General features: G+C 35.6%; 3 protein-coding genes across 3 annotated transcripts; all 3 read right to left on the bottom strand.

Moving 5' to 3' along the window:
* LOC144557846 (S-norcoclaurine synthase 1-like) lies at positions 1–2866 on the bottom strand. The gene is made up of 4 exons (XM_078306462.1): positions 2528–2866; positions 1244–1491; positions 648–969; positions 1–510 (listed from the first exon to the last, which is right to left on the bottom strand). Exons 1-4 carry the CDS (start codon positions 2798–2800, stop codon positions 265–267), a joined length of 1089 nt encoding a protein of 362 aa, XP_078162588.1. The 5' UTR covers positions 2801–2866; the 3' UTR covers positions 1–264.
* A 1306-nt stretch (positions 2867–4172) lies between these two features.
* LOC144557845 (S-norcoclaurine synthase 1-like) lies at positions 4173–8605 on the bottom strand. Its single transcript, XM_078306461.1, has 4 exons — positions 8258–8605; positions 5483–5730; positions 4681–5002; positions 4173–4562 (listed from the first exon to the last, which is right to left on the bottom strand). The coding sequence occupies exons 1-4, from the start codon at positions 8528–8530 to the stop codon at positions 4317–4319; spliced, it is 1089 nt and encodes a 362-aa protein (XP_078162587.1). The 5' UTR covers positions 8531–8605; the 3' UTR covers positions 4173–4316.
* Positions 8606–22530: 13925 nt separating this feature from the next.
* On the bottom strand, positions 22531–24874 carry TIM17-2 (translocase inner membrane subunit 17-2). Its single transcript, XM_078307092.1, has 3 exons — positions 24491–24874; positions 23209–23663; positions 22531–22757 (listed from the first exon to the last, which is right to left on the bottom strand). Exons 1-2 carry the CDS (start codon positions 24728–24730, stop codon positions 23220–23222), a joined length of 684 nt encoding a protein of 227 aa, XP_078163218.1. The 5' UTR covers positions 24731–24874; the 3' UTR covers positions 22531–22757; positions 23209–23219.
* Positions 24875–25532: the final 658 nt, after the last annotated feature.

Raw genomic sequence — 25532 nt, 5'->3', positions numbered from 1 at the left:
TATCTCTTTTTTTTTTATATATTGGAAAATATATATGTTGGAAATTCAAAATTTTGCATACAGTTTATCAAGTCTCAAGAGGAATGTAAGAAATCAGCCTGATGCACTACACATTAGGCCTAGCAGAAAAATCAGAAAGTAAGAATCAGCTACAGGCAGAACTTCATAAGAGAACAATCCTTTATTACATATCATGTGTCTGATTTAAATCACACGGAGCCAGAATTTTTACACTGATTAACTTAATATTGATGGCTCACTCTATCATGGATCTAATTTCATAAGTTCAATAAGGTTCTTTCCATATATCTTTAGGGAGAAAAGGAGCTTCGCATACTCTTGCATACTTAGTGATTTGAATAGTGGCATTTCTTTGTCTACAATCTCTGCAAGTGGGCCCACTGTTTTCCCGAAACTGGGACTATGTAAAGCAGCTATAGACATCCTCGACTCTTTTGCATTTATAACAGCCCTGTGCTCTATGCTTTTGTATCTTCCATTTGTTAATATCTATCAAAATAAACCAGGTTGATTTAGAAAATGATTTCAAAATTAAAATACCAGTTTATAGCCCATCAGAGCATCACTAATCATAAATAAGCAACACGACTATCATTCCAAAACTAATATAATGGCATCAAAATTACCTCTAGAGCATCACCAATGTTGACAACAAGAGCGCCCGGAAGTGGCATTACAGGAAACCATTTACCATTCCTTTTGATTTGCAATCCTGCAACTGGACTTACCTGTAAGAGAAGAGTCAATCCACAGGCATCCGAGTGTGGCGTAAGACCCATCACTTTATCATGAGCATTTGCGCAAGGTGGATAGTAATTCATTCGGACAGTTTGTGATCCAAACAGTTCGGATATTTTCTCCCGATTTATGCCCAAGTTTATAGCCATGAATCCTAAAATACAATGTGCTACCTTTTGCAACTCACTTGAGTAGCTTTCTAGTGAATCCCTTTACAAAATATAACAAAAATTAGAACATTGTCACATTTAAAGTATTCATTACGCAGAAATTTCCTAATTTGGAGTTTGGAAAGTATACATGGTCTACGTTCATTGCCTGATTCGTTCCTTTTTCTGAACTATTTGTACTCACCTAAATTATGCATTCCACTTTTACAATATGACCAAAAAAAATATATATCAACATTTAAAAACTTTTACTGGAAATTATCTAAAACTATAATTTAAATTGGGGTATAAATAATTTTCTCTTTTAGTATTACCTAAAAGAGGAAGGTTGAGCCGGCCAGTGTTTAAAATTGCGAAAATGAGGAGGTTGAGTGAAAAGATAAAGCATGTCTGCCCAGTCTAGCTTTTGTTCCTCAAAGAAAATGAATGCTTGGCCATAACCTTCTAAATCTCCTGGAAGTTGACCCACTTCTTCCCTCTGTTCTAAGGGAAGACCAAAAAACCCCTTTATGTTATCCTTCATTTCCTCTATCACCTTCTCTGGTACCCCATGGTTCACTAGCTGTTTGTTTCATTCAGGCCAGAGATCAAATTAAATACTGAGTGACTATGACTTCTTTCTGGGGGTTACAAACATATCATATATTATTTGTCCATATTTGAATTTTTTCGAATTCAAATATAAATATTTTGAGGATACAGGTATGAATGTGGATATGATTTGTAATATGTGGATACAGATACAAATATGGTTGCAGTTTCGAATGCGGATACGGATAAGAATACAAATAATTATTCGTATATGTATGTTTTAATTTTTTGAATATCTGTATGTTAATTTTCAGATATTTGTAAGTTAATTTTTGGATATCCGTTTATTATAGAACCATCTATGTTTAGAGAGAAAAATGTTTTTTTGTTGGTACTTTTTGATTAAAAATATAATTATGTTGGTGATTAATTTTTTTTAACCACATATTTTATAATGACATATACTATGTTTAAAATGAAAAAAATTATTTCGTTCATCATAATATTGAATATCCGGACCTTAATTTGATGTTACTTTTATTTTCGAACGTTAAAAATAATTTGTTGCTTAATATATTAATGTTATTACAATATATGAATTATGGATCCAAATTATATCAATATTTCTATTCTTAACATCCGATTTGTACTCGTATTTGTTTAATATGTGTTTAATATGTGATACGTATCTAATATTTTTATTTGTATCTGTACCTTAAAAATAAAAACAAATTAATACATATATGATCTGTATCTAATATTATTTTTGTATCCGTATCTTGAAAATAAAAACAAAATCATACAGATATAACCTTTATCACTATCTGATCTGTACTTGACCTATTTGTTTCCATATTTCTTCCCATCTTTTTGCCATCAAGACATTAAAAAAAATTGATAATTTTGTACCAATTTTAAAAAATAGTAAAATATTTAAAAAAATTATAAAATTTCAATTTAGACTTTAAAAATTAAAATATATAATATGAAATATGAAAAATATGATTTATTGAAACTCTCCTCTTTTAGAAAATGAATAAATTAGATAAAAAAATTTAGTACTTGACCTGAAAGAAGCCCCATTCTTCACAAGCATGCTTTAACTTAGAGGCCTCTTCTTCCCTGGAAATCTCATCCATCAGTCTACTCATATCTATTACCGGTGTATCTTCAGAGCTGTCACCTGAAAACATATCGTCACCGTTCATCTCCGGCCGGATGTACCTCTCCATGATCTCATCTGTCAATTTCTTCTGATCAGCTGCAAGTGCTTGCACGTTTCTTGTCTTCATAGAGCCCCCCAAGCCCCTTGGCCTCTCCTTGATTTCTGTTGTCTCCATTACTCTTTTTCTACCTAGCTAGCAATCTTCTCAGATCTCACCTCTGTTTTGAATTGCTATCTATACAAATGTCTCTCTCTTGTATATATATATATTAAAGATAATTCAAATTGAAACCGTTGGCTTTTTTCTATGGATTTTCTGTGTCATGTTTAGATTTCACATGCCATGGATGGGGCTTTAACATTTCGCAACCTGTCAGCTCTGTGGCTACTGTAACATGGGTCCCACAAGACAGACACTTCATCAGAAATTGGTAATTTTTTCAGATCAAGCATCTGATCAATTGAGCACGTGTTCAGTGATAAAATAATTAAAGTTAATCGGCCGATTGAGAGGATTTTTAAATTGGAGTTGATTCATACGGCCGTGATTGAATATATAAATATAATGAGAAATGGAGCTTATCAGAAACGAATTTTGGAGTTTTTTCAGTTCCTGGCCGTGGTTTTGTGTGGCAGATAGGGGTGTAAACTGAGCGAATTCGGAGCGGATAATATTAATATCAATATTCATATTCATATTTCAATGAGCGATACAGATACGGATAATAAACGGATGTTAAAATATAAAATCAAATTTATCTTAAATGGTTACAAATAGAGAGCGGATAATTTATGAATACAAATTCGATACGAATAATTGTCAGATAATTGAGTTATATGAATTTTAAGATATAAATATCAATCAACAAAATTCATATTGAATCTGGAATTAATCTTGATGTAATTTGTAATAAAAAAAATCTATTTAGAGAGTGCACTAAAAAAGTTAATTGATGATAATTTACTAATACATAATATATTGTAATTAAGTAGGTTGTCTAATATTAAATTAAAAAAATATTAACGAACCTGTTTTAAAATTTTAAATATTGATCATATATGTGCAAACTCAAAAAAAGTTTCAAAACATAAAAGCGGATTTCGGATATGTACGGATATCCAATATGTTTCCGAATACGGATTAATATCCGTATCTGAATCTGCTCTTAATATTTTTTTTGGGTCTTGCACTGATAAAATAAATGTCATATGTATTGTGTTATTGGGTCTGAAGAGGAAAATAATGACAGCAAATGTTGATGTTTTAGTTGAGATTGAGGAATTGAGAATGACAGTCAAGAGTCAAGACAGTGAGGTTGGACTCAATGGAGGCCATTAGCTTTTGATGAGCGTCGGATTGAGTTTGATTTGTGTTATCTGTTGATTTTATTTTGCATTGTATGATTATTATGTGATGACATATTTAGCTTATATCTTTTTTTTTTATATTGGAAAATATATCTGTTGGAAATTCAAAATTTTGCATACAGTTTATCAAGTCTCAAGAGGAATGTAAGACATCAGCATGGTGCACTACACATCAGGCCTAGCAGAACAATCAGAAATTAAGAATCAGCTGCAGGAAGAACTTCATAAGAGAACAATCCTTTATTACATATCGTGTGTCTGATCTAAATCACACCAAGCCAGAATTATTACATTGATTAACTTAATGTTCATGGCTCATTCTATCATGGATCTAATTTCATAAGTTCAATCAGGTTCTTTCCATATAGCTTTAGAGAGAAAAGGAGCTTCGCATACTCTTGCATACTCACTGATTTGAATAGTGGCATTTCTTTGTCTACAATCTCTGCAAGTGGGCCCACTGTTTTTCCGAAACTGGGACTATGTAAAGCAGCTATAGACATCCTCTCCTCTTTTGCATTAATAACAGCCCTGTGCTCTATGCTTTTGTATCTTCCATTTGTTAATATCTATAAAAATAAACCAGGTTGATTTAGAAAATGATTTCAAATACCAGTATATCAGTATATAGCCCATCAGAGCAACACAACTATCATTCCAAATCTGACATCATGGCATAAAAATTACCTCTAGAGCATCACCAATGTTGACAACAAGGGCACCAGGAAGTGGCATTATGGGAAACCATTTACCATTCCTTCTGATTTGCAATCCTGCAACTGGACTTACTTGTAAGAGAAGAGTCAATCCACATGCGTCTGAGTGTGGCGTAAGACCCACCACCTTATCATGAGTATTTGCACAAGGTGGATAGTAATTCATTCTGACAGTTTGTGAACCAAACAGTTCGGATATTTTCTCCTGGTTTATGCCCAAGTTTATAGCCATGAAGCCTAAAATACAATGTGCTACCTTTTGCAGCTCACTTGAGTAGCTTTTTAGTGAATCCCTTCACATAAATATAACAAAAATTAGAACATCTTACATTTAGGGCTGTTCGGCTTTTACTGTTCGTGTGGGAAAAAAAAAACTTCACTCATAAATTTTTTTTTCCCACGTGAATAGTGTTTTGGCCATTCAAATTGGACCCGAACCCAAATCCATTCCCGTTCCTGCCTAGCAACCAAACAAGTCCTTAAAGTATGCATTACCCAGAAATATCCTAACTTGGAGTTTTGGAGAGTATACATGGTCTACGTTCGTTGCTTGATTCGCTCATTTTTCTGGACTATTTGTACTCACCTAAAGTATGCATTTCACCTTTCACAATATGACCAAAGAAAAAAAAAACCATCTACAATTTGAAGAGAAGGGCAATTAGGCATTCTCTCTTTTTTTGGCAAATATCAACATTTAAAAACTTTTATTGGAAAATATCTAAAACTAGAATTTAAATTGGGGTATACATAATTTTCTATTTTAGTATTACCTAAAAGAGGGAGGTTGAACCGGCCAGTGTTTAAAATTGCGAAAATGAGGGGGTTGAGTGAAAAGATAAAGCATGTCTGCCCAGTCTAGCTTTTGTTCCTCAGAAAAAACGAATGCTTGGCCATAACCTTCTAAATCTCCTGGAAGCTGAGCCACTTCTTCCCTCTGTTCTAAGGGAAGACCAAAAAATCCCTTTATGTTATCCTTCATTTCCTCTATCACCTTCTCTGGTACCCCATGGTTCACTAGCTGTTTGTTTCATACAAGCCAGAGATCAAATTAAATACTGAGTTCCTATAACTTCTTTATAGGGGTTGCAAACATGTCATATATTATCTGTCCATATTCAAATTTTTTCGGATTCAGATATAAATATTTTGCAAATACATATACAAATATGGTTGCAGTTTTGGATGCAAATATGGATAAGAGTACAAATAATTACTTGTACATGGATGTTTTAATTTTTCGGATATCCATATGTTAATTTTCAGATATTTGTAAGATAATTTTTGAATATCCGTTTATTATAGAATCATGTATGTTTAGAGAGAAAAATGTTTTTTTTTTCTTGGTACCTTTTGATTAAAAATAAAATTATGTTGGTGATTAATTTTCTTTAACCACATATTTTGTAATGACACACTATGATTAAAATGACAAAAAAATATTTCGTTTACCATTATATTGAATATCCGGATTATACCTTAATTTTATGTAACTTGTATTTTCTAGCGTTAAAAATAATTTGTTGCTTAATATATTAATTTTATTACAATATATGAATTAGGGATCATATCAATATTTGTATTCTTATATGTTTAACATCTGATTTGTACTTGTTTAATATGTGATACGTATCTAATATTATATTTGTATCTGTATCTAAAAAATAAAAATAAATTACAGATATGATCTTTATCACCATCTGATCTGATCTGCGGCCATTTTTATTAATATCCCTAAAAACTAATTAATTTTAAAAAGGCCCCTGTGTACCATTTTTTTTATTTCTGCCTTGACTGCCTGAGCTTCGGGCGGCCCAAAATACCAAATGAGGCGCCAGCCCCTGGGGCGCCCCATAAGACTAGTGAGGCGCCAGCCCCCCGGGCGCCCCATGGTGTATTTTTTTTTTTTAGAGATCTTAGTATTTTGATTTAAATAATTTTGTGAAGAAATTTTTTTATTGTTTAGAGTGTATGCCAAAAAATAAAACATTTGATATATTTATGAAGTGATGTCGTAACTCTTTATAACTATGATTTTTATTTTTTATTTTTTTTGTGAACTTTGATTTTATTTATCAGTTGGATATCACAAGTCTAAATATAATACTAATTTAAGAACTTGGCTTTTATTCAAAAAAATTTAAGTTTTAACAGCTTGTTGATCTATTTTTTTTCGATTTTTATAATATATGTATAATATATACACATATACACATATACATATATACATATACATATACATATACACATACACATATACACATACACATATACATATGCACATACACATATACATATATACATATATACATTTTTTTTATAATATATGTATATATGTATAAATATGTACATGTACATGTACATATACATATACATATACATACATATACATGTAGAGTAAGGCTATGCTAGTTCATAAATACTTGGCTTTATTTTTGAATGCTCTACATACTGGTGCAATCACTTTTGCAGTTTAGTCCCTGTATCAATCCCCACTACTTCATTAGAGGAATGTTGACAATGAGACTATTGGAGGATTGAAAAGAGAGGATCATCATATCAAGTTATGCACGAAAATATTAATATCCTTCTTTGCAAGTATTAATCTCTTATTTCTCAAGTATTTATACCTATAAAAGTTGACGCATAAACTAATGTAGTGACTGAAAAAGAAGGTCATAAAATTAGTGGAGACCATATCTTTTACTGTAGTTACGAGGACAAAAGAAAAACTGGAGTGCAAAAATGACTATAACCAAAATCTATGGTAAAAGTTTTTATTATAGAAATGTATTAAATATTTTGTAAATAATCTGAAAGATGGATTTTTTTTAATGGCATGAAAAAATTTGTATTGCATATCAACTATTGTCTATGGTTAATGATTTTGGTATGCATATAAATTTTAAGGAATAAAATCAATAATTTAGTTCTTTAAAATATACTTCAAATCAACTATTGTCTTATTTTTTTGGCATACACTCTAAACAAGAAAAAAATTTCTTCACAAAATTATTTAAATCAAAATACTAAGATCTCTAAAAAAAAAAAAATACACCATGGGGCGCCCGGGGGGCTGGCGCTTCACTGGCCTTATGGGGCGCCCCAGGGGCTGGCGCCTCATTTGGTATTTAATTTGGGCCGCCCGAAGCCCAAGGGGTCAGGGCAGAAATAAAAAAAAATGGTACACAGGGACCTTTTTAAAATTAATTAGTTTTTTAGGGATATTAATAAAAATGGCCGTCTGATCTGTATTTGGCCCGTTTGTTTCCATACTTCTCACCATCTTTTTGCCATCAAGACATAAAAATAAAATAGAAATTTTGTACCTATTTTTAAAAATAGTAAAATATTTTCAAAAATTATAAAATTTCATTCCAAAATATATTTTATTATGGATATCATGTTGAGCAGTTCGAATCGACAGTTTTGACTTTAAAAATGAAGATATATAATATGAAGTATAATAAAGTATGAAAAAATATGAGGTATTGAACCCTCTTCCTTTAGAAAATGAATAAATTAGATAAAGATTTTTAGTAGTTGACCTGAAAGAAGCCCCATTCTTGACAAGCATGCTTGAGCTTGGAGGCCTCTTCTTCCCTTGACATCTCATCCATCAGTCTACTCATATCTATTACCGGTATATCTTCACAGCTGTCACCTGAAAACATATCGTCACTGTTCATCTCCGGCCGGATGTACCTCTCCATGATCTCAGCCGTCAATTTCGCCTTATCAGCTGCAAGTGCTTGCACGTTTCTCGTCTTCATAGAGCCCCCCAAGCCCCTTGGCCTCTCCTTGATTTCTGTTGTCTCCATTACTCTTTTTCTACCTAGCTAGCAATCTTCTCAGATCTCACCTCTGTCTTGAATTGCTATCTATACAAATGTCTCTCTTATATATATTATCAAAGATAATTCCAATTGAAACCGTTGGCTTTTTTCTATGGATTTTCTGTGGCATATCTATATTTACATGCCATGGACGGGGCTTTAACATTTCGCAACCTGTCAGCTCTTGTGCCTACTGCAACATGGGTCCCACTCGATTTGCTTTGGATGACACAAGGTGTCCCACAAGACAGACACTTCATCAGAAATTGGTATTTTTTTTAAGATCAAGCATCTGATCAATTGAGCACGTGCTCAGTGATAAAATAATTAAAGTTATTCGGCCGAACGAGAGGATTTGTGAATTGAAGTTGATCCCTACGGCGTGATTGAATATTTAAATATAATGAGAAATAGAGCTTATCAGAAACGAATTTTGGAGCTTTTTCAGTTCCTGGCCGTCGTTTTCTGTGGCAGATAGGGGTGTAAACTGAGCGAATTCGAAGCCGATATTTTTATTTTTCACCTTTTTTCAATATATTTTAATAAAAATAACCAAACTTTTGAGACTTTTTAAAAATATCCAAGTCACAGGATTTAAAGCCCCAAGTCGCAAAAAAACCCTATGACTTGGGTATTTTTGTTTTTTGTTTTTTTGCACTATAAATATTGAAGGTTTCTCTCTCCTCCCTCACAAATTCAGTAGATCTTGTTCGGAGAAAGAGAAGAAGAGGAAGAGAGAAGGAGAAGGCAAAAAAGGGCGATTCAGGTACTACCCAGCCAAGAAGGACAACCAGTAGGAGAAGCACATCGCAAGCAGGGCCATCAGGTACAACCAATACGGTACCCAACCAGGCACAAGCAGGGCCATCTGGTACAGCTAATATGGTACTCAACCAGGCACAAGCAGAGCAACCAGCAAGAAGAAATACATCATCGATGGGATCTGGTCGGTTCTTCGGAATTCCATAGAGGCGTGGTAGTAGAAATTAACTTGCAAACTATTTTTATGTGTTGAGAACTTATTTAATTAGATGAAGGTTTGTGAACTATTTGTATTTGAGGTTTGTATGAACTTTATTTGTATGTGTTTAAAACTATTTTGATTAGATACAAGTTTGAGAAGTTAACAATTTCAAATTGTTTCCTCTGATTTAACAATTCCATCGAAACAATCTCCTCTAACTTAACAATTCCATCGAAAACGTTTCCTCTAACTTAACAATTTCATCGAAACCATCTCCTCCGTCTATCCCACATTGTTGCATTTTATAATCTTAAGTGACATTAGTCATTGTAAATAGACCATGATTTCTTATTATTGTAAATAATTTTATGTGCTATTTAACTAATTTACAAAACATATAATTATTGAATTTTACAGTTTTTCTGGTTGAGAATATTTTATTACGAAGATCATGTTGAGCAGTTCGGATCAACTGCTCGGATTTTGAAAACAGAGATAAAGGATGTGGAGCATATTGGAGCACAAAATCATGATTCATTTGAACCCTTATCTAGATAAATATAAATAAACAAAATATATAGGTCAGGAAAGGACATACTACATTAGCATTCTATTTTTATTCAATCACCAATTCCATATATAATCTATACCACTTCATCCAAAAATTAAGTGCTTGTAAAATCAATACATCATGGATCTTTAATTTCATGACAACTTGGATGAAGATCCTACTGATCCTCAAATACTAGATCATTGATTTTGATGTTATGAACCTAGCTAATTGCTGGCATTTAATTTAAGGAATCTTTACAAACTATTTGATATTTTCTAAAATGCGGAATTAGCTGCAAAAATTGGAAATGTAAAACAGATCCCCAAGTCATCGAACAAACTCTGCCTTCTGCTTCACTTTTCAAAATTCGTGCACTTCACTTTTTTAAATTTCTCACCATTACAAACATTACTGGACTTCTTCTTTTATTTCATTTTTTCTACAACTGGGTCATTGTAGAAAAATAGGCGACATGAAGGATGTGTGTTTTGAAAGTTATCTTTTAATAATAATTTATGTGTTGTTCATGATTTTATTACGAATATTATTATTTTTGTTTCTTGAGATTTATATGTTATATCTTTGGAAGTATTCAAGAAGATACTCTTGGTCTTGAATCATATAACTCCTAAGATGGGAAACATTTAATCACTAAATAAGTTCACGATCGTGGTAATTAAGGAGGAACATTAATTACTGAGGAAGATTGTCATGTAGATTAAAGTACATTGAAGTTCTATAAATGTTGATAAAGGATTATCATTTAATTACATGAATATATAAAAAATGTGTATTTTATATATTGAACATGACCTAAATAAATGGAACATTATATGGATTGTGTTTTATGTCATTAATGTTTCTATTGTGTCTTTAGAATCTTAGATATGAGATGTGTAGGTTTTTCATATGAGAAGTATATAATGTGATTGCTATTTAAATACTATCTTATGATAAGAATAAAATAGTAATTCGTTATGTACAACTTGTGCGGTAGAAATCTATGTGTTAATATTATCATTGTCCCTCAATTTGAGTTATGATATTACTGGGCCCCTTGGTAAAGTGGAATTATATCGCATGCAATATAACTAATGTAGTTATAATTATAATTCACTTGAGAGACCAAGAAAATGAATATAATGCAAAAATGACACGATCCTATTTTGCATATTATTCATAATATCATGTGACAAGGATAGACACGAAATTAGTGGATTGAGTAAATGATTACTATGTCATTTGGATAACTATAATGTAATGATAGAACCTCTTATAGTCAATAATATAAAGTTTTATATTATTGCCAAGATAACATAGATCGTCTATACGGTCACACCAACTGAAGAGAAACAACAAGTATTTTACATTTCATAATGATGTATAAGATAAAATACATGTGATGAAATGCTAAAATAAAATGTCATAATATGACATGCTTAGATCATAAATAAATTTATGAAGTTATGCAAATATTATTTGGTTTAATGTTCGAATACAGTATAAGAATAATATAAATATTGTATAATAGAATAATATTAATAATATTATTTGTTCATAAATTAATTTATTGAACCAATCATAAGATGAGATTAAAGAGAGCATGAGATGGCTAAACAAGGCTAGTGACATTTGTGTAATTGATTCAAACCTTACACAAAGGGTTGCCCTAACCCTTGCTTATTTAAGGGTGCTCATTTGGGAGAAAATTAAGCTAATTTTCTGCCTATAAACCTAGCCAAAATCAGCCCCTTTGAGCAGCCACGTTTTTCCTTTCCCTTTGGCCGAAACTTTGAATGGAGGCTCTCATCTCTCATTTCTTCTTGCTAGGTGGTTAGATCTAAGCTCTAAACTTCACATCCATCTATCTAAGAGGTGTGCTAGTTTGTTGTTTAGGTTCAAGGTGAACCAAGAGGTGGAGAGGCGCTTCAATTGAAGAGGTGATTTTCAAGAGATCTAGAAGGGAAATCGACTTCCCTATAATCAAGAGATTTGACAATCTCTTTAGGTATAAATTATTATCTCCTCTTGTGTGAGAAATGAATAAATTTATTTGTTTTTATTTAGTACACATTAGGTGCTTGATGAAACTATTAAGAAATTTCTTGTTTGTTATTGTCATATAAATAACGTTTTTTGTGTATTGAGCTAAGTGGTGATAGGAAAAATTTTAAATTCTCACCACATATGCATACACATGAAATCCCTTCAATTAGACCATTGGATCAGCGATTTTCAAAGTGGCTTAATAAATAGTAAAAAAAATTCAAAAAAAATGTAAAATTTGGCCTCCAAGTACATTTTAATATAGAGATCACATCTAACGGTTTGGATCAACTTTTTGGACTTTAAAAATTAAAAAATGACTTAGTTGCACAGGACCTCAGGAGCAATCGATTTGATATTAGCCAACATATGTATATATGTGTGTGTGTGTGAATTCTCATTTATATAAATCCACATATGCAACTAATATGTAGTATGCGGTGACTTTTTACATATCGCATAAAAATTGCATCTAGAAACAATGGTTATAGCCCTCGTGAAGTCCCAAAAGCAGCTCTCTTGACTTTTGGTGTCCTCATTTCTCTTCTTGGTACCTAATTACAATCTTATCAGATCTCACCTCTCTTGAATTGCTTTCTATATCAATGTCTCTCTCTTATATATGACCATTAAACTAAAGGAGTCGAATTTTGGCTTCATACAACACAGAGACTATAGCCGAAGAATGGTAGAAATCCAGGCGATTGGAGAGGCGACCCAGCCAGCACCGCTTACAACCACAACACCAGTGAAGGTCAAGACTTTATTCGACATTTTCAATGAAGCAATGGAAGAACGGCCACGAGACATTAGTGAGGACTTCTCAAAATACGGGAGAATCACAGGAGAGAGTAGAAAACCACCGCCGAAAAACAACACCGCCCAAACACCGCCCAAACAGCCACCACTCCGATTAGCGCCTCCGCTCTGCAATCTGACACCGCCGAAGGCCGTGCGACCCAAGGTGATTAATCTGCCGAAACGAAGGCCACCCAAACAACGGCCACTCAGATCCCTGCCCGCGCCCTCCAATCTGCCACCGCTACTACCTACTCCAAAACTCACCGCTCCCAATCCCTCAGCTGCTTCAATTTCATATCCTCAAGACTCTTCTAACCTTGCTCCGCAAAACTCTTTGATTCCACCCTCTGACCAAGTGAACAACCAACTCAAAATTGGGAATGAAGATGGATGGACATTAGTCACAAGGAAAAAACGACAAAAAACTGAGAAACAACAAAAACCACTTAATTTCTTCCTCTTGTCCAAGTTAGAAAAGATGAGGAACCAAAATCGATGCTTCAAGTGCCTATCTGTTGGTCATTACAAGGTTAATTGCAGAGAACCAATTAAATGTCTTCATTGTCATCGATTTGGGCATACATATCGGTCCTGCTCTCAAAAGCTTCATAAATTGAGGAAACCTTCTGATGGTCGGGTGCCTGTTCAGACTATGCCTACTGGTCCTGATATCCCACCATTGTCAGACTCACCTCCGCACCATCCGATACCTCGGCAGCTGCATCAACCCCATAAAAATCATGCTTACCAATTGCATACACAATCAAATTGGAAACCTGGAGTTGTGATTTCCATTCCAGAACTTGTTAACACTATCAAGGGCCCTGGTATTGTTGCCATTGGTGGAGTACAATGCCCACTACATTACCCTCCATTTCCTGTCTTAACTGGAGAAAGCTTACAACCATTAAAATCTCCATTTACTCTCAACAAAGCTCCTCTCCAGTTAAATTTAAAAAAATCTGCATCAGGCTTCAGTTCTCTTGGAAATGATCAACCATTAATTCAGGTTGACATTCAAACTGGAATTTTTAATGCATATTCTTTGAAGATGGGACCGTTATTCACTGCTCATTATTCAATTCCAAAAAATCCAGCTTTTGGTTTTGAGTTGGGCCGCTTCAATTTTTCTACTACCTCAAGATCAGGGATTATGTTGGGCCTTGATTTTGGAGACTTGAGATCCCTTTACACTACTTTCACTGATTTCTCTTCTGGACCAGTTCACGTTTTAGACTATGGTTCCCTTTCTATTAAATCAAGCTCGACTGACCTTTTCTCTAAGCCCTCCAAGGTTCAGTGCTTGCTCCCTCCAAGTGATGAGCTGGATGCTTCAACTCAGTTTGAAGCAGAATCACCTGAAGAATCCCCACCAGGTTTTAGCGGCCCACCAAAATATCAACAGACCACTCTAAGAAGAAGCCCACGCCTGAGAGAAAAACACACAGGGCCATATCAGACTGCTACACAGAGAGCACAATTGGTGGTTTACAAAGATGTTCAACAAAAAATTCGTTCTCCAAGGAGGAAAAGCTCTGCAAATACTTCACCTTTGGATTACACAAACAGCAATGTGGCACTCAAAATTTTCCAGGCAGAGGCGGTAGTTTCAGCTGCTGGAGTCACCATTACCCCTTTGATTGCTGATCAATTGAACAAAGCCTTATCTACTCCCAATGACATGTCGGTGGTTGCTTCTTTGGATTTGGAAATTCCAAAGGAATCTGCTAGAGAAGAATTACTTATTTAATGGATCTTTTCACAATATTTGCAAGGCCTTGCGGGTGCTCTATGTCTGGTTCTCACCTCTTCTCTTCTCCACTTGCTTTCAATGCTCAGAGTTATCTATTTATGAATGGATTCAGTCAACACATTTAAAATTATCTCTTGGAATGTGCGAGGTTTAAACGAGAAAAACAAAAGGTTGGCAATTCGGCAAACTTTTCTATTAGAAAAGCCGAATCTGATTGCTCTACAAGAAACAAAATTATCAGACCCGCCTTCAAGCTGGTTGCGGGAAATATGTGGATCGACTTTAAATAAAAATATTTCCTTGCCGGCAGTTGGCTCAGCGGGAGGAATTCTTCTAGCATGGCGAGATAATGAACTAGACCTTCTTCATTCTAATCAGGGAGTTCATACAATCTCTACTGACTTCATTTTCAAAAAGGATGCTACAGTTTTCAGATTCACGGCGGTCTATGGTCCATCTAGCACATCAGACCGTACATCATTCTTTCAAGAACTCACAGATTCTAAGCCTACAAATGACATTCCTTGGATGCTTGCAGGAGATTTTAACGTGGTTGCTGAACCACTTGAGAGAAATAACCCCACATATGACCTAAATGGAACAATTTCTTTTAGTCACCTATTGCAAGACCTTGGTCTTGTAAATCTTTCACTTGCTGGAAGAAGATTCACTCACTCCAACTCCCGTGACCGACCTTCAATGGCGAGGCTTGACAGGTTTCTTACTTCAGCTCACTGGAACAACATCTTCCCTAATATCTCTCAACAAGCATTGCCCAACACCTCTTCTGACCATTGTCCAGTGCTTTGCTCATGTGTCAAATATTTTCAGTCTTCAAACATATACAGATTCGAGAATTACCTTCTAAAACTGCCTGATTTTCAAGAGTTTGTCAGGAGCAATTGGAATCAACACCCACGCCCATCTGATTTTTCGGGCCTTGCTATGGCTCTCTCAAACCTTGCTAAGGCCATTAAAATTTGGGATAATCAATACAAGGTGAACCTTAAAGCGCAACTGGAGACTTGCAGAACTTATATTGGTTGGATTGACAAACAAATGGAGATTAGAACTGTAACAGCCCTTGAGAAACTCGTGCTAGCACTTATTAAAAATCGATACACTGAGTTATCGGTTCTTGAGGAAGATAAGTGGAGGCAAAGATCAAAAATAAGATGGAATTTAGAAGGTGACAAGAATACACGTTACTTCCATGCATTTGCAACACATCAGAAGCGTACAAATTGGATTCACTCAATAGAAGTTGATGGTGAGCAAGTTACTGATCAACGTGCTAAAGGAAGGGCTTTCTTCGATTTCTTTTGTGAACTGATGGGCAAGTCTTCAAACTCACCACCTGAAATAGATTGGTCTACAATCTATCCCAATCCACAATCATTTCCAACTCTTTCTGCACATATCTCACAAGAAGAAATTCTACAAGCTATCTCGTCTTGGCCTAGTAATAAAGCACCGGGCCCAGACGGCTTCACTGGTGAATTTTACAAGAAGTTCAAGGATCTTTTCTTACCTTGTTTTCTCCATCTCTTCAATAAGGTACTACTGGATGGTATTTCTTTGCACCCTTTGAATGATTCATTCATTGTGTTGGTTCCAAAAAAAGAAGATGCAAGCAAACCAGATCACTATAGACCGATAAGCCTAATAAATGGAATTCAAAGAATTTTCTCTAAAATTCTTGCAAATCGGATACAAGTGGTGATAAACCAGTTGATAGATGAGACACAGACAGGGTTCATGAAGCACAGACAAATTACCCACGGCTTCCTCTATGCCCAACACATAATTCAACATGCCACTACTTCAAATATTCAAGTTGCTCTTTTCAAGGCCGATTTGCACAAGGCATTTGACACGATAAGTTGGCCATTCCTTCTCCAACTCATGACAGCTAAAGGCTTCCCTGAAACTTGGTTAAATTGCATTCACCATGGAGTGTTACAAGGATGCTCTCGAGTCATTGTCAATGGATTAGCGGGTAAAAAGATTGTTTTAAGGAGGGGTGTTAGACAAGGAGACCCATTATCTCCGTACTTATTTATCTTAGCTATGGATTTCCTTGCCGCTTGGTTCAGCCGACTTACTGCCATTCAAGCTTTAAGGCTTCCATTTCCTGGGATGAAGCCGTGCTTGCTCTACGCTGACGATGCTCTTTTCTTCTTGCAACCTACACAACAGCAATTTCAAATATTGAAGATTGCATTCATGGTTTTTCATAACATCTCAGGACTCAAACTCAATGAGGCAAAATCTGAACTTCTTATAACATCTACGACAACCAATCAAACTCAGTCTTGGGCTGATTTTATGCAGTGCAAAGCCAGTACATTTCCCCTGACTTATTTGGGATTGCCTTTGTCCGATAAGAACCTTTCTAAAACACATTATCTCCCACTTATTCAGAATATGGCAAAAAAATTATCCGGTTGGCAAGCAAATTTGTTATCACTGGCGGGTCGCTTGGTCTTATTGAACTCTACTTTGTCTGCAATTCCGATTTTCTTCATGTCGACATTCATGCTACCTTCATGGGTAATTGTTGAGATGGACAAAATACGCAGAACTTTCTTTTGGCACGGCTCAACTCAAAGAACCGGGAAATTTAATCTAGCTAATTGGGAGCTCATATGTAGACCAAAGAAAGTTGGAGGATTGGGCATTAGAGATTTAAAGACCGTAAATCTTTCGTTGCAAGCTAAGTGGTTGTGGCAATGGTTCCAACCAACCGTCTACCTATGGAAGCAAGCATTTTTGTCTACTGGTACTTCCCTCACTGATGGCAATCTTTTGCAAACAACACCATTCATGAGAGGATTGAGGCGCATTCTAACAGTATTCCTTTCAAATGTTACATTTCATCCTGGAAATGGCCATGTAATTTTGTTCTGGCATCACAATTGGGGACATGGTATTTTGAAACACTCATATCCTAATCTCTACTCTTTCTCACTCTGCCAAGATGCGACCCTACAACAAGCTCTCTCTCAAGATAATTGGTATCTTAATATAAGGCCGAATCTGTCCCTTGAAGCCGAGCAAGAGCAAAATTCTCTGTTACATCTTTTTTCTCATGGGGCCTTTGTTCTTAACTCATTAGCTGACATGATCACTTGGAACCTCAATTCCAACGGATTATTTACTTCTAATTCTCTTTACAATTTCATTAAGGAAGGAGTTTGCCCATGCACAGAGATAAAAAATATTTGGAAGGTGAGAATACCACCTAGGATGCAAATCTTTGCTTGGCTGGCAATTCAAAATAAAATTCTAACAACCGACAACTTGATGAAACGAGGGTGGTCCCTTCCAAGCATCTGCTACCTCTGCAAACAAAGTGTAGAGACGGTGTCACACTTATTTAATGAATGCCCCTTCTCCTTATCTCTCTACCAATCCTTACAAACCGTGATTTTACCATTGCTCTCACACAGATATGGTGAAATGATAAATGCAACACCATTGTGTGCTATTCTTCAAAATAAGTACCCTATGCAGTTGAGAAGAGTCTTCATGATTGTCATCTTTATATTATGGAGAGAGCGATGCAATCGAATTTTTAGAGACAAATTTTGCTCTATTTTTCAGTTGGTTGGTCAAGTGGTACAAGAAATGTAATTTTTATTTTATCTTTGCTCAATACTCATTGAGCAATTTCTTGCTTTTTGACTCTTTTGATTGTATCTATATTTAATTTATCAATAAAATATAAGATTAGGGGCTTGACCCCTATCTTATTTTCAAAAAAAAAAAACTAAAGGAGTCGGCATTTATTTACGGATCTTCCATGGCATGTCTACATTACATGCCATGGATGAGACTCTTTTAGGACCTATTCGGCGGACGGAGGAAAAAGAGAATGAGAATGGAATTGCAAAATTTTTGAATTGATTGAATTTTTTTTTTCCCACATAAACAGTACTATTTTTTTTTTTTTGAAAGCCTTGGCTGTGTCTGCCAATGGTAAATTTTTTACCATAGCTGAATGAGACCTTAAAGTTTCGCAATTTAGCAGCTCTTGTGTCTATTGCAATGTGGCTCCCACTCGATTTGCATGGCTGACACCAGTGTTGTAAAAAACATCCATTTAGGCCGATTAATCGACCGATTAGTCGTTGGCGGTGACCAAACAGTCATGAATTTTTTCAACTAATTGACCGATTAATTCCGATTATGACCAATTATTCCCGATTAATCGCTTGGCAGGGTTCGTCCGACGACCGCATACCGTTATTTACAACACTGGGTGACACAAGGAGTCCAACAAAGCTGACACTTCATCAGAAATGCTTGTTGTTATCTTTTCTTAAAAAATTGACTATTATCATCTCACCTGACTAAGTATCAATTGAGCACGTGCAGAATGAGAAAAATAAAATTGATCGACCTAAGCTTTTAATCTCTATGGTCGATTTAAATAATACAAAAAATGCCGCTTATTATTGAAAGCACCTGGTTACAGTATTCCAAACACTTGTACTATGAGATTTCGGCCATGTTCGCATCACAGTGGTGTCAGTGTCCCGGGAGAGCAAAAGTGATTAGCTGGTGTAAAAACAAGTTACATGGGCTGCTTTCACTTGTGGGGTAAGTACAGCTTTTAAAGTGTTACAAAGTTCAAACAAATACCTACTTCCCGGGAGGCAATTTATACCATTTTACCCAGAGAAGGAAACGTAAACCCCTAAAATCCCTTCGCTCCAGCTTCTCTCTCCCTCTGTCCCGTCACCCCTGTCTCTCCCTCTCTTCAGATTTTTCTCTCTTCCGGATTAAAATCATTGTTTTCTCTCTCTCGGATGAGAACAATCTTTTTAGTCACACTTTCTTGTGGGTTCGAATTTTTCCAATTTCAAACCCGGTTAGAGTTTTCTCCCCTCTTTCATCTTGAGTTGCGACTTTGCTCACAACCCGTTAAGGATTCTTTGTCCCTGTTGCTTACTGTCAAGTGGGTTGAGCTTTGTGCCGTCAAGTAGGTTGATGAAATTTCCAGTAAGTTATCGAAGGCTTTGATTTCTTTCTTTTCATTTTCGAGCTTTGTGGGCTGAGCAAGGCCTGCTAATGAGCGGTAACTTGCTCAAAACTCGGCCCGGCCCTATCAATCTTCAATAAAGGCCCGACTCGGACTCAGATCAAATATGAAGGGAAAAGCCCGGCTCGATTCGGTCCATTTGCTCAACTCGGCCCGTGGCCCGTGAGTTGTGAATAAGTCGCTGATTTTCATTTAATTTATATGTAGCGATAAACAATAAAAACTCGGCTCCTGGCTTATATGTAGCGATAAACAATAAAAATAGCTACTGATTGAAGACTGCGTGACTTTAACTTTTCACATTACAATAAAAATTAACTAATAACTTCTTCAAAATTCAGCAATCTTAACATTACAAATTAAATGTTAATTAAAATCTATGAGAATCAACATGCTCAAATTTCCTAATATGCGCCCCTAAACTCAAATCCCAAGAAGCAAACAATTTAAATCACATAAATGTAACAAAAAAGAAAATAAACAAAAAACATAAAAAAAAAAAACTTGAAAACAGCGAAGAGCAAAAGTTCCTTGGACCATTTCTGACATCTAATTCAACTCAAGCATAGTGCAAACTTTTCAGAAGGATTTTGATAGTATCAAACATAGCCCCAAACTGAAGAGAAAAACATCGAAAAAAACTCAATTCCAGCTTTGGAATATGAACGGGAAGCTACCAGTTCATGATGACTTGCCAAATCCTCTTCAAGAAACAAAATTGGTGGCGCACCTAGTAGAGCCAAGACCTACATCGAATTAGATGTGTGATTGTGAGTGTCTATTAAAATTCACTTTTTTTTCAATATACTATCAATTACATGGACATGAAAGTAGGTACCAGTACCGATTTATGCTGAAACTCAGAATAAATCTACATCTCCAGCTCAAACATTGACCGCCCCTTTAACCCAGCAACCTTCATTTCAACTGCATCAGAGGTGGATAGAAGAACAACAGAAGGTGTACAAAAGCATTGGATGCTGAATAAGAAGGTGCATAGGTTTAGAGAGCGTTGATTTCTCAGTTTTTACAGTAATTGGGATGGTGGTAGTAAGGACAATAATTTATGTAATTTAAGTATACAAAAGACACCATTGAATTAAATGTGAAAAGTTAAATGTGTAGATTAAACAGTATAATCTAAGGGTCAGCCACTCTCAGATTATACCATACATCAATTACCTGATAGATCTCACTTAAATCATTTCAGGGGACAAGTTTGTGTTTACCAGTATCATGGATATCAGTACCAGTATCACAGAGAGATAGAATCGGACTGGTACTTGATACTTTGGATAGTTCAAAATGTTTCAAAAATCGTAATTTAACAAAACCCACAAAATCAAATCAGTACCAGTATCATGGTTTTCTATCCAATTTAAGCAGCTCAGAGAGAGAGAGAGAGAGAGAGAGAGAGAGAGAGGGGAGAGGGATTCATTTCAAAAAAGAGAGAGGAGAGGAGAGGAGAGGAGAGCGAGAGCGAGAGAGAGAGAGCACCTGAGAGAAGAGAGAAGAGAGAAACTGGAGGCGACGGATCGAGAGAGCAGATGGAGAGCGACGGAGCGAGAGAACGAGAGCTCAGCTGTTCGACAGGGAGAAGAATTGAGCGAGAGCGAGAGGAGAGGAATGGTTCGACTCAGTGGGCAGCTCGGCTCGGCTCGGATCAGAGCAAGTATGTGAAATTTATTTCGAGTTCGAGCCGAGTTCGGGCTTAGCTCGAATTGAGCTCAGCTCAATTTGACTCATTCAAGAGTCCAGCTCAAAGTCCATGGGCCGGCCCGGCTCGTTTAGCAGGCCTAGCTGAGCTTTGTTGCTTTTTGCTTGTGGTTTGGAATGTGAAAATCAATCCCTCAATATGCTTAATGTAATGAATTGTAGACCCTATTTTGTCTAGTTAGATGAATAGTGTGTTACTTGATTCAGTATTCTAATGCTGCCTGCAGGTGAAATTGACTCAAGTTTTCAATGGATGAACTTCAGCCTGAAAATAACAGTGCTGTTATCAATGTAAATATTGATATATAAGATAAAAAAAATGAAGGGATTTGAGGGGTTTACGTTTCCTTCTCTGGATAAAATGAAGAATAAAATGGTCCGTCAAAAAAGAAATGTTCTGTAAAAATTGAAAAATGTTCTGTATAAATTGCCTCCCCTACTTCCCACACAAGAGAGAATCACAAAAATATGAAGGCATAAAATAAAATAAATTGTAATTATCTCGTCGAAATATTCTGGACTGGTCAAGTCTCAGATGTCCGGTACATTACTGATGAAAAGGTACGAAATTATCACACTTTTGAACATCAATGCCATGCCATTATAATCATCATACATTAATCAATTATTGTGATTGAAACCATCACAAGTATCATCTGCTGATAAAACAAAACAAAACACAGGAAACTCAGAGCTCGATGGCAGAACCAGAGAGAACGCTGTGCTGTTTAGAATGCTCAAGGGCATCGCATATTGGTTAAATGCATTCTCTGGCATATTAGCAATGTGAAATGCAGATCTCTCCTTCACAAACCATAAATAATTACCAACCAAAGCTCGATAAATCGACCTTTTCTGTAACAGGTAATTGAAGTTGACCACATCAGATATGTTCTTATTCTAGTCCTGACATAGCTCAGGTCTAAATAATCTTTACAGGCCTCAATCAGAAACCTTTAACCACAAAATTGGCACCAAAATGTTTTATCCACAGTAATATCCTTTTCATTTATGAAGACACTCCACAGGCGAATCATACGCAAAAACATACTGGCAACTTCATAGAGATACCTCCAGCATGAATACCAACAACAGCCAACCAAAATTTACTCGGATGAAAATCCTTTCAAGGCATAGAACCTTATACATAACTTCTGGAAATTTTTTAACTAAAAAAAAAGGAAAACAAAGAACATAAAAGAATCCTAAATACTGAAGGAAACTATGTAATAGTATTATGAAATCAGAGTACAAATAAAGGTAAATTATCCAACGAGGCCATCCAGCCTTGTCACTCTTACATAAGCTATACTTCAATGACACAGCCAAATCCTGGAAATGAAGATTTAACAAACAGTGGTCAGATAAGTTACCGAAAAAATATTAACTTTATTTTAAATAAAATTACATCACAGAAAGAACAAGGACGAACCATTGATTTCCTTTTTTTCCTTTTTTCATCTAATGAACACTAGATTGGAACCCAGAGAAGAAAAATAATATACCTGTTTCTTGTAGAATTAAATTGCTACGTGTGAAAGAAAGATGAACACCTAATTTTTTCTACTTGGCACTGGCTTTGAAACAAAGTTCTCCAAAAAACTGGTAATGGTTCTTTACAGTAGTAAAATCAAATATGACCACACCTATGAGCTTTAATTAACGTCTCAATTAATAACCTCCATCAATAAATCCTGATAAAACCTAAATGATGCAAAAAGCTCAGTGAAGAACAAGGGAACCAGCACATAAAATGCTAAAATAACAAAATAACAGAAATTACCTCTTCATTATTTATTTATACTCAAAACTAGGGATAGGTGTGGTAGATGAGTCGAAGCTCTCCAAAACCTCACTCTTCGGCTCCTCTTTTTTCTTCTCACCCCCAAAAAGTCCCCCTAACCAACCCCCACCTCCAGTCTTCACCTCTTCCATCTGAGGTGTACCAACTGATACATGCCCCATCCCAGCTCCAGCCCCTGGTGGAGCACCACCCATTGTCATGGAGACACCTGGCGGCATCCCAGCTGGGTCCTCCATCATGGGAGGGAGATTCTGCGGATTAGAAAGGAAGCGATTGAGCATTATCCCAGCACCTTCAATTAGGGCTAAGAGAACCCCACCAAAGAGCGCTGATCTGGCAGCTGGGCCCGGCCCCTGACGCATCTGTAGAAAGCCTCCAGTGGCTGCACCAGCTATGATAGAGTTCCAAGGGTCTTCTTTCTGACGCATGTACACCTGCACATGAAATTTGTTAATATAAAATGTAAAGGAACTGAGAGGTTAAAGACCTGACCAATTAAATTAAGAAATACTCTAAGAAATGGTTATAGGACCAAATGAATTTGGTAAAGGTGTTCAAAAATAATCCTTCTAAGTATTATTACAGATTAAGTGAAGGAATGCTAACCCCAAACAGATCAGTTCAGTAACTATGTATTAAGAGCATCTCCATCAATGCAATTGATTAGCAATTGCAAGACAGTTGTCAAATTGAAAGTAGCCACTAATTGTAAAATAAATGCATTCATGAAAGAATAGTAATTGCAAAATTTTACTTTTTAAATAATAGTAACTGCCAATTTTCTCATATGAAAGTGCTTTTGAAAGCTTTCAAATTTTCAAAGGGTTCAATATTTTTGAAAATAGAAATGAAACTGCCAACAAGGACTCTGCAATTGCATTTACAAGCCATTGGAGATGCTCTAAGAAGGCAGCCACTGCCAAACTTTCAAAAAGAATTATGTATTAAAAAGTGTTGCAATTAAACGATAGTATTCTTTGGCCTTGTATCAGAATCATTTCTTCAAAGAGTTCAATGTAAGTAATTTCCCTTTTATCTTCTCAACAGTTGAACCAAAACATAATATTTTGTTCTCCTTTTCTCTCTTTTTGTCCCGTCTCTTCTACTAAAACCAAATAAATAGCAAAAAAACTGAAAAATAAGCAGAAAACGAAGTTTCAGTTACAGCTAAGCCCAGTTGTTACGTAACGATACTACACAGATTCCTAAAGCTTGTGAATTTCCAAAAGATAACCACACGAAAGGAAAGATAGACCATTACCATGGAGCAATCAAAGGCAGAAAAGAGTCCGCCCCAAACGGCGAAGCTACCACCAACACGTGGCGCGTTCATACGCACAGCCTGGACTCCACCAATCATTCGTTCTCCATTCGGAGAGTTATACAATCCCTTTAAGAAATGAAACGCTGATCCACCGACAGCGCCCATGCCAAAGGCGCCGCCCACGTCGTCGAGGATCCGGTCAGGGCACGGCTCGCGCGATGTCTCAGGCGTTCCCATGGCGATCTAGGGTTAGTGTTGAAATTTCGATGGAGATATGGAGGAGAGGAGGGAAGACAGCTAGGGTTTAGTGTAGAGGTTGAGTTGTATGCTGCGTGGGGGTGCGGTGCCTTGGACAAGTTGGACTTGGACTTGGACTTGGACTTGGGAAGGAAGAAAAGGGCTTTGAGATTTTTGTTTCTTATTTTTTAATTAATTGAGCTGTTTTAGGTGAGGTGCTGACAGTGGGTCCTACTCTATTATCTCTGGTCCGTTGTCTATTTTGGCATTGTTAGTAATAGGATGTAAATTTATGTTGTCAACTCCGTGATTTTTATTAATACTCTCCAACAAAAATAATAATAACAAACTAACCGTCTAGCGTTTGAACAGTCACCTTTTTTTTTTTTTTTCTTTTTTATACAATTGTTTACCAAACCGCCCAGCGTTTGAGCGGTCAGCTATAATGATTTTTTTTTATATAAATCTTAATATTTTTAGATGTTTATCAAGGTACAAACTAATTTATACTAGAAAATAGTAAATATATACTAGTTTTAAAATAATTGTAATTTTTTTTTAAAGATGTTTACCAAACAGTACATTTTTTTAAGAGAGATTTTAATATTTTCATCTAAAATGTATATTATATGACATCTATCCTAGATGAGTAGATTGTAATCATAGAGAGATTCAGCCGTCAGGCACCCATTGGAGACATAAAATTGACAAATGCATATCTAAAGTTGCCAAAAACAAAGAGAAGAGCTTCCAAACTTGAGTTGAAGTTTCTGATTAAGTTTTTCATTTTTATTTTTTGAAC

Source organism: Carex rostrata, chromosome 8 (assembly GCF_964058835.1).
Source record: "Carex rostrata chromosome 8, lpCarRost1.2, whole genome shotgun sequence".
Lineage (NCBI taxonomy): Eukaryota > Viridiplantae > Streptophyta > Magnoliopsida > Poales > Cyperaceae > Carex > Carex rostrata.
This window is presented reverse-complemented; position numbering and strand designations above follow the sequence as displayed.